The 9,492-nt window shown below is 41.6% G+C and overlaps 1 protein-coding gene across 1 annotated transcript in view; it reads right to left on the bottom strand.

Moving 5' to 3' along the window:
* Positions 1–926: 926 nt before the first annotated feature.
* The window catches only part of CPM (carboxypeptidase M), a 31,640-nt gene continuing 23,074 nt past the window's right edge, over positions 927–9,492 (bottom strand). The window contains exons 4-9 of the mRNA XM_085320514.1: positions 7,185–7,357; positions 5,779–5,963; positions 5,367–5,537; positions 4,276–4,428; positions 2,570–2,718; positions 927–1,269 (exon numbers count right to left, since the gene is read on the bottom strand). Coding sequence (XP_085176640.1) covers positions 1,036–1,269; positions 2,570–2,718; positions 4,276–4,428; positions 5,367–5,537; positions 5,779–5,963; positions 7,185–7,357 — 1,065 coding nt within the window. The 3' untranslated portion in view covers positions 927–1,035. The remainder of the gene's footprint in view (positions 1,270–2,569; positions 2,719–4,275; positions 4,429–5,366; positions 5,538–5,778; positions 5,964–7,184; positions 7,358–9,492) is intronic.

Here is a 9,492-nt window from a genome sequence, read left to right as displayed (position 1 = left end):
TTTTTTTTTTTTGAGGTTATTGGCCAGTTTCAAAGTGCCCTAAAAACAAAGTTGCAGATGAGACAAAAGGAACCTTCTGCTAATGCTCCATGCAGTACACTGCAGCGCCTGGAACGCCGCTCGTTCACACAGCCGTTACTGAACGCAGCCTTTGGGTGTGCTCCATGCTGAAGCGTGCCGTCTTCTTTCCTCACCTGTTACACATAGGCCAAACAGCACAAGAACAGGGCTGTGCCATATACAGAAAAGCAAAGAAGCCACAGAAATCACTAAAATCATTACTCGGATTGGAAATTTTCAATTACAGGCCTGCTCCACGCTAGATTAAGTAAAGAATGGCTTAAATCAACTTTGTGAAGCTGTAGATGGCTGTTTCCATAGTGTTTTCAACAGTTCTGGCTCAGAAGAACAAAGCTTTCAGCRAGCCGGACTGGCATTACCCTGCCCATAGCAGCGCCCTTTGGAACACTGCTTGCGCTTTACTTTGGTCTGGTTTTACAACTGTTACTGATCTTTGGACCTCGTTTCAGCCCCGTCAGTCTCATCTGCATAGATAAGAAAGAATGTGCTTACTTACAAATGTCATTCCCCATTTAGATCGGTGGCTTTATTATGAGAAATTGGGATTAAGCTAATTGTTTACAGCAGTGTAGGCACATCATTACCTGTTGGCTCAATGATGAGACTGAGCTTGWATGAAACATTTGCAGTACAACCCTGTACTTTTTTGAATTCAAATTCTTCAAAATTAATCTATACTTTCCACATTGACATTCTACAATATCTATCTCAATAAGCTATACAATAAGTCTTCAGATTAAAATATTTATGTAGAAAAATATGAGTCTGTTATAATTAAAGTAAAACATTTGATTGTCTAGCCAGTATTTTATCAAATACAATAAACACGATTTAAAATCTGAGAATTTCATTTATAAAACATACATTCTTTTGCATATACAATTCTTTAAAGCCACAGTTTTGCAGGAAGACATGGATTTTTTTGCCTTGCCTTGTCATGCTTGCTGCTTGCCTTTATTTAAAAATTACAAGCATAATGGTCATTAAAACGAAGATATGTAAAGTTGGTTTTCCTGCTGCTGAAGCATGTTCAAGCTCTTGGTAGAGAGGAGTTTTAGGACATGAAGAARCTCTTGTTCTGACAGAGACTTCTGAGAAAGAGAAGTCATATTTTAAAGCACTGAAGTTATCAGTGTTGTTGGTTATTTCCACTGTCTTCAGCATTGATTTAAATCCTGGTACCGTAGCCTAGGAACAAAAAGGAAAGATTTCTTACTTGGTTTTAAATGTTAATTTCAGGTGTGTAAAAATCATTGTCTAATGTGTTGCTTTAAACATGTTTGACCTATTAAAAAAGTGTCCTGAACTAGATTAAGCTACAGAATAAGAAATAAAGTTTCTTACATACAGCAACTAGACTAAACCAAAGCAAGCAGAGATGGAAATGATGATAATGTATCTTTTGGTGCTTTTTGACAGTAGACAAGGATTTTGAACTAACTTGGCTGCATTTCAGTTGCTGATTTAAAATGAATGAACTGATTAAATTGCTTAGCAAGAAGAAAGAAAACCTGAAGGATGCATCCTGATGGGTAACTAACTTTTTAGGCAGCAGCAAAGCAATAATGAGGTCTGCTTCATGTGAGCAGAAACAAGAACATGCAGTCGTAACAAGCAAGAAGCTAGCATCAAAAACAAGTACTAGATACCGTGCAAGGTTCTCTACTGAGTAAAACAATTTCTCGTCATGACCTTTTCTTGCCTTTTTTTAACATGTTAAGGGGAATTGCTTGCCTTCACGGACAAAACTGAAGGCAGTGCTGGCTTACTCCTTTTGCTAGGTCCACAGGGGCGGGGGGTCACTTGGTACTCAAGTTCAGTGAGGACTTTACCAGATGACTGGCATTTTACAGCAAAGTCCCTGCTCTGGGAGGCAACACAGAAGTTTTCTTTCAGTGCAGCAGCGATTTTTGGCACAGGGGACCATGGAGCACTGCGTGCTGTACAGGAGAGGGAATCCTGCAGTTAAGGGTAAGCATAAGCCCTTGGCTGGCACCAGGCAGAGACCACATAAATAGCTGGGCACATTTCTCCAGCGCAGGCTCTTGGCAGCGTGCACAGAGCAGCCACTTCCACCCAAGGGAGCAGCCGTCGCTGATGGCTTTGTTGGTCGCCGCCTGGGCATGGATCCCAGCCTCCACCTTGTCACCATCGAGGGCTCTGTGGTTTGCTCCAGACACCTCCAGTGAGCGTCACTGTGGTCCAGACATGCAGCTGGCTCCACCAGAGACAAGTGCTTGTTTCAGGGTATTTTGGGGACCAGAGATCCTGCTGTATCAAAAAATGTCCTCAGCACTGCTTAAGGTTTTAACTCTGCAGGAGTCTTTTTGTTGTTTAGCTGGGTTTTTTTATTTGCTTTTAAAAAGCTTTTCAGACCCTGCATTTGACCAGAGCATGTTCAGCTCATTCATCTGTAGGGATTCAGTCTCACTGTGTTCAAGAACTCAATGCAATTAGAAACAATAATTTAGTAGATCAGCACACTTACATTGATCACATATATCCCAGGCAAAAGGAGAAGAAAGTACTCTCCATGTTCATTTGTTCTGTAAGGGCAGATATGAGGCCTTCCTTTGGCTTCCACAATTGCGTTTGGAATAGGATTCCCATTCTTATCAGTAACTTGACCTTTGATGCCTGTGCAAAAGGGAGAGGAAAGATCGGAATGCAAAGTGTAGCTACAGTCAGCCTCCTAGTCTGGAAGAGCCAGGCTAAATGTTGCTGGATGCACACAAAGCCTCTTCGCCTCATTTCTAGCACATTATATCATACTAAAAGGAATTAAAATAGAAAATCCTTTCTTTTTATTTGTAATAGTTTACCACCAAGTTAATTTAGAAAATAGCACTCTAATCTCTACTTTTACATCTCATTTGCTGAAATCATAATATATACTTACATTATTGCATGCATTTTTACTAAACAGCTTAATACTTCAAAATCCTCCATGTCTTTTTTTCTTTTTTTTTCTTTTAAATAACTCAACCTCTTATCTAGTAATTCCAAGTGGCAGAACAACAGTATCTGCTTATGGAGCGGTTTCCCCAAATTTCTCACACACAGTCTTAAAGACAGCAGTGGCATTAAGAGAAGATAAAACAGCAGTCAGGCATTCRGGGCAACAAAAAGGAAGATAAGCGACAGATTTATGCAAACCCTTCAACTCTGTTCATTATAAAATACCACAGCTTCACTAAGTAGAAGTTGACTCCAACTGTGGAGTCAAAAGCGTATCTAGGAAGGCGTTAAAACTAACAAAAAGCCAKCAAAGACCCAGAAATCATTTTGCACATGTGCATGCACATGTCCAAACACTCAAGTCTGAGATTAAAAATGGCCGCGAGGCTGGAGAGGAAAGTCGAGGAAAGTCGACTCACTGAGAGGGTCGTGTGATCCGATGGCCCCGGGGGACTGTCCCTTGCTCCAGCCCCAGCACATCTTAAGCCCCTTGTGCCACCACTGTGGTGCTATTTGCCTCTCACCTGACACTCGCACGTACAAGCTCTCCTCTCCAGCCCTTGCCTGGCCTTTTAGCAGATGCAATTCAAGTCTTTCTTTGTAAGCCACAGCTCCCAAGTTCATGCTATAAATGTGAAAAAAATCTGACTGTTTGCTTAAAAGACAGATGGATAGATAGCTTGCCACCCTAAGGTATGCAGTAGAAAAGCTTGAAAATGTGGCCTCGTTATCAGAAAAGTGTCTTGTGAGGGATTTGTTTGTTGCTTTAAAAACAAACAAAACCAAAGTGACTCCCCCAAAACACTGAATTCTGAATCTGATCTTTTGATGAGGAAGGGAAGGGGAAAGCAATTGACTGACTCACAAGTTCGACAATACAACTACTGCCAAGCGGCACTTAGCTCGGATCTATCTGGAAAGTGACTGAGGAACGGAAAAAACTTTGATATCTGAAGTGGCTGAGCCAGAGCTTCTCGCCTGTGAGGTCTGACACCGAACTTGGCTATTTCCAAACCCTGTACAACACAGGGAACCTTTTCCGGGTTGAATTTGGTAGGGGGCCCATCCACCCGAGTCAAATCAGGTAACGGCCATTTGGGAACGAGAGCAACATCTGCGTCTAGATGGAAATTTAGAACAAGGGCGTGGTGCAGCTGATGGTATTTCTTGAAGAGTCCCCACTTTGCCCACCAGCCCGTCTGCAGCTCTAGCTCCCCTCCCTGCTCGCATACCTACCTAAATGCACTTGTTTTATATATTCAATCAAAGCAACTTTGTTGTCCCTCCAGAACTTCTCCAGCTGGTCTGCAGGGGGATATTTACAGCATGACAACTCCAACGTAATTTCAAAACATTGTCCCCAGACATAGTTGTAATCCTGCATTCCACCTTAAATTTGGAAAAAAAACAAATAGTGTTTAGTTCGAAAGAAGCACCAATTTCAAGTTAGAAGAACAGGAGCAGAGTTTAAAGCTGGTACTTGCATTACATCTCTAAGAAGATGCATAAAAAAGATACACCAGACAAATTATTCCTCAGTGCCAGAGTCACTTACTTATATTTAAAATCTGCTGTGGAAAAATGGCATAATTGCTATATAGATGCATGTAGAGTAATACTACATACATACAACACTCCCAAATAAATGGGGGCAGATACATTAATGGTTTGGCATTAGAGTTTGTCATTCCTCACAACTGCCCTAAGAGCCTTTTAAGGCTTTGAATTCAGATCGAAAGCAACATGTAGTGCCACAGTATACAGGCCCAAGATTATATTAAAACACTTCTCTAATCAAAGATTTAAAAAAAACAGAAAGAGAGAAAAAAAGAGAAAAAGATGATATATGAACAGGTATTCCTCTCCTGAAAGGAGAGGAAAYAGTTTTGATCTCAGTTACAGCAGATGAACTGTATGCACTGTTAACAGTAGAGTCATTCCTGACTTGCTCCAAGAAAAGATTTTGGCCTCCAGGCTCAGTGTAGCTATGAAACATATCAACAAAGTATTAACAAAAGGTCTGTGATGGGTTTGGGGGGGGGGTGTTCTGTGCAGTTATGAGAGAACTGCTCTGGCCATGAGAAAGGGCAGGATAGAAGCCAGACAGCAGAAGCTGCCTCATTCACTTGTGTATCTGCTGACCAGGAGAGTCTACAAATACTTGTGTCCTGCTCAGAGTCTCTACAGGAATGTGGTGGCTTAATCAGCTCACCAGCTACTTGAACCTGTACTGTGGCAAAACCACAGCAGTTTCCTCATCAGGATGGCATGAGTGAGTGAGAACATCGTATCTGAAGCACCTGAAAAAAAACCACTGACATTCTTACCTTCCAGCTGGTACCACGAATACCCATTGGTAATGCCTTCTGGAAAGGTTTGCCTGTTGTCACACCCTGTCCCTCTGTACATGCTGGCATGGTTGAAAGAATAGGTTTTTGCCAGGTGAATAAAAACATCATCATCTGGAGATCTGCTATAGCCTTTTAAAGAGCCAGTAACTGTAGAATAAAGATAGCCATCATATAACTCCCACTACTGGTAAAGCATATAGTGCTGCTTCAGATACAGGATGAATAAAGGACACAATCTTTCAAAGAGTCACACTGCGCTTTTCCATGGGGTTTATCAAAGTCTGTCTGTCCCAGCTCAAACCTTGCAGGAAACAAGCAAATTTTGCTTTGATACAGCTAAAGCCCCTAAAACAAATCAGACATGCAGAAAAGTTTGGTACTAGCTTACCTGAGTTACCATTATCAAATGTGTAACTGGCAACGAGGGCACCCCCATGCAAGTTTGCTGAAAGGACAAATGTTTCATTTTTTATCCAGTTCATCACTGCTCGAGTCTCTGGCTGAATGGTGACGTTGTTATTTTCAAAGGCATCAGGAAAATTCCGGTTCAGATCTTCTCCATTCTTATTGTACCTTAGAGAGAGGAAGGACATTCTTGTAACAGTTTCGCCTGTAGACACTTCCATGTGGTCAGCCTCCTCTAACTTGTTATGATCCGTGCCGTGCCAGCATCTTCAGGGAACAGGCACGAACACCATCACAAGTTCATTTTTTCAAGCATTAAGAAACAAACTTTATTTTGCACACACATGTCTACACACATGTGAATTAAAAAAAGTTAACCCAGGTCAGGAGGACGTGGTCCTTCTGAGTGTGTTTTCCCATTCGTATAGGAATGCGACTAGTGCAGAGTTGTATCCCTTCTACTACTGTCACTCTGGGCAGAGAACACAAATTTTACTCAAACACAGGATTTATTTCCTTCTACCTGTACTTGAATTCCAGTCATTTTTCACAACAGTTTTCTTCCTTCTTCACTCAGAAAGGTCAGTACAGACAATACTTAGTTTCTCAGAGTACTGGGGATACTTAGCTTTTGCCATGTTAATTTTTAAASTCATTTAAATTCAATTTATGTGCCAGTGAGGGGGATTAAAAAAAATTGTACCCTCTATAAAAGCCTTTCCTGTTCTCTCATTGTCTCCTCTTGTACTTTCTTAATCTTTTCTCCCCTTTTTGGTCTCTCCAATAGTTACATTGAAGAATGCAAAAGTAGCATTTTCTTCTGCATCAGTTTTTTTCTAGCACTGCTGCTAGCACAGTACCTACTAGCTAGCTCTGTTCCTCTAAATCTTACAYAACTTCTTACTAGGTCTTAGATTGTTAAATCCTCTTACTAGGCTACATTCAACATGATGAACTTAGAAACATTTTTAGAAGTCCATTCAACAAGCTTAGATACACTTTTTTCTCATCAAGGGGGATTACGCAGTTCTACTGAAATAGACATCTGTAACTGAACTTTCTCTTCTTTTTTCTAGCACCCTAAAGGTCTAAATAGGCTGTTGTGCTTCTACTCACAGTGTGCATCTCCTGCCCAAAAGCTTAGGTCATTATATCATTCTGACCAATTTTCCTCTAGCTCCAGCACATATAAACACCAGTCTGACTCAGGTTTTCTAAAATCTCTGTGCTGTAACAGTGCATCTTCAGAAGAGCACAAGACAAAATTAGCCCTAACACATCCTCCAAGCTACTCTCTCCATCAAGTATGACTCAGATGTTTGGCTATCCTCACTTATTACTCTCCACCCATTTCCTTTACCGCCTCCCACCCTCTTAAGCCATCCTTACCTTCCATGTGAGTAATAACAATCAGGCACTTTTGTAGCTTCAAATCCATCAGGATTCATTGTTGGCATGATATGAATCCGGGTGTTATTAAGTAAGCGGGTAACAACTGGGTCTCGTCTATAGTTTGTCACCAGGAAGTCTATCAAATGGAGCAGAATTTCTCTCCCAACAGTCTGCATAAAGAGGGATGGATTTTATTTTAAGTCTGCTATGAAGAAAAGACCTACAACCTTGCACTTATGTTTTTTTTTTTTTTTTAACTGGGTTACACAGACATATGTACTGCACATACTAGCCAGCCCTGTTTTGTTTCATGCCTTTTCTCTAAAAATATTTGAAGTAACGTAATAGATGGAAGTCATCATCAGCGGATTTTCACAAGTTTTAAACTCAGATCATCTGGGCATTTTTCTGTAATGGGAAACTAACTGCATCAGCTAAACCATTTAAATACTGTATGCAAAAAGTCTGAATGCAAGTATCACCAGAAACTAAAACTGTGTAGACTGCTGTACAAAAAGCATGTTAAACATTACGTGGGCTTGGATATGCAACACTGCGTTAGTTTCACTGCAGTCGTCTCTGCRCTGATGCCTGAGGGCCCTGCGCCTACGGTGCCTGTTCTGTGCACCACCGCTTGGCAGTGATGGTTCAGAAGAAATGAAGATGAGCCCTTCCCATGTTTTCCAGGGTGCTACACAGCAGGATTTCCTTGTTGATCCCCTTTTCTGTGATCTCTCCTTTAATGAACAGTCAAGAGAGACCGACTCCCAGTTTGAGGAGAAATAACCTCTATACACTTCTGTTATATGTATGTTCTCTCATGTTGCTTTATTTTAATGCCATGAAAACAGGCACTGAGGAAATCAAACAGGTACATACAAATCCTTAGAGAAAGAGAGAGAAGGACCACTTGGATGCAGCCTTTGGATCCAGGAAAAGCAGTCATAGAAAAAACGGTATTCTTTCTGCATGTAAGTTTGTTAAGTTGCAAAAGTTGGTAGGTCATGATTAACATCTCCCTTTGATCTACTCTGTCAAATTTTAGCCAATTTACTGGCAACTTCCATTTGCAGTAAGTTAAGAACAATCCCACTGTGCCCCAGAACCCACTTGCACAGGGTGTTCACCGGACCATCCTTCTAGGAGCACTGTGACCCATTTCTCAAGGATGCTGCGGGATTCCTACACCTTGGCTGGAATGAGAACACATTAAGATTTGCAAACTGGAGATAACTTATCTCTACATCTTCTCCAAGAACAAACGTTGGTAAATCACTGCAGGCTCTAATTCAGAGTTACAGAGTCTCAGAACCTTTTAGAATGAGTCTTGTACCACTGAGATAGGAATACTGCAGATAGTTTTTTCCTTCTAAACTGAAGACATAGAGCAGCTTTACTGCATGAAACTGGTGTCACAAACATTTTCCTGTTTGCAAACACGTAACAGCTAGGGTAAAAGGTGAGTGAAACTGGGCAAGAAAACAGGAGTATTTCTTCACAGCTGTTTGCTGCACAAGTACCTTCTCGTTACATTTTCTCATTGGCACACTGTAAGTGGCAAATCCTGCTCTGGCTGTTGAGACAAATAGGAAACACGAACGTCCTGTCCAGCAGGAACTCTGCCTGCAGCAGCGGGGTTGGTACAAGAGGGGGCAGGAGAGCTGGGTGCACTTGCTGTTCACGTGCGGAGCAAACCATGTCCTGCCTGTTAGCAGCAATTGCTGTTTACAGTCGGCAGGCAGGGGGAAGTAATGCCAAATACTACTCCATTAAGTTGCAGATCACACCACTGTAAGTGTTATATGTAAAGAAGGTTTGTGGTCCCTGAATCAGAGCTTGAGCAATTCTGCCATTCTTGCATGGGGGAAAAGAAGGATGTCTCCCCCTGCCCCCAGCAGATTTGTACCCAAGTTCCCTAACCTTTGCCTGTCAGTTCCTAATAGTCTCCTGCAAGCTACCATCAAGTAACATGCTATGGGAAGCTGCATTATATAAATGCATTTACTGTCCCAATAACTAAGTGGTTCTTTGTCTAGACTCTACAGCAAATGGGCTTTGAGAGAGCAAAAGGTACCTAACATCTTCCATTGCCAGTAACTTTCAATGGTACCTGAGCAAATATGAGCAGACTGTTCTGCAGTTTAGATAAATTTGGGAGATTTACGAAAGAGAGATGCCACAGAACCTGTCTTGTGCAGGCAGCTCAATTCCAGATCTGGGTGACAGACATCTTGGGAAACACATGGAGCAGGTGGGAAGGAAGGAAGGGAGAGAAGTCAGCCAAATCATGGCCCTGGGCATGAGA

The sequence above is a fragment of the Rhea americana genome, unplaced genomic scaffold (assembly GCF_003343005.1).
Source record: "Rhea americana isolate MKP2758 unplaced genomic scaffold, rheAme1 scaffold_64, whole genome shotgun sequence".
Lineage (NCBI taxonomy): Eukaryota > Metazoa > Chordata > Aves > Rheiformes > Rheidae > Rhea > Rhea americana.
Note: the sequence above shows the minus strand (reverse complement) of the source record. Positions and strands in the feature narration are given on the sequence as shown.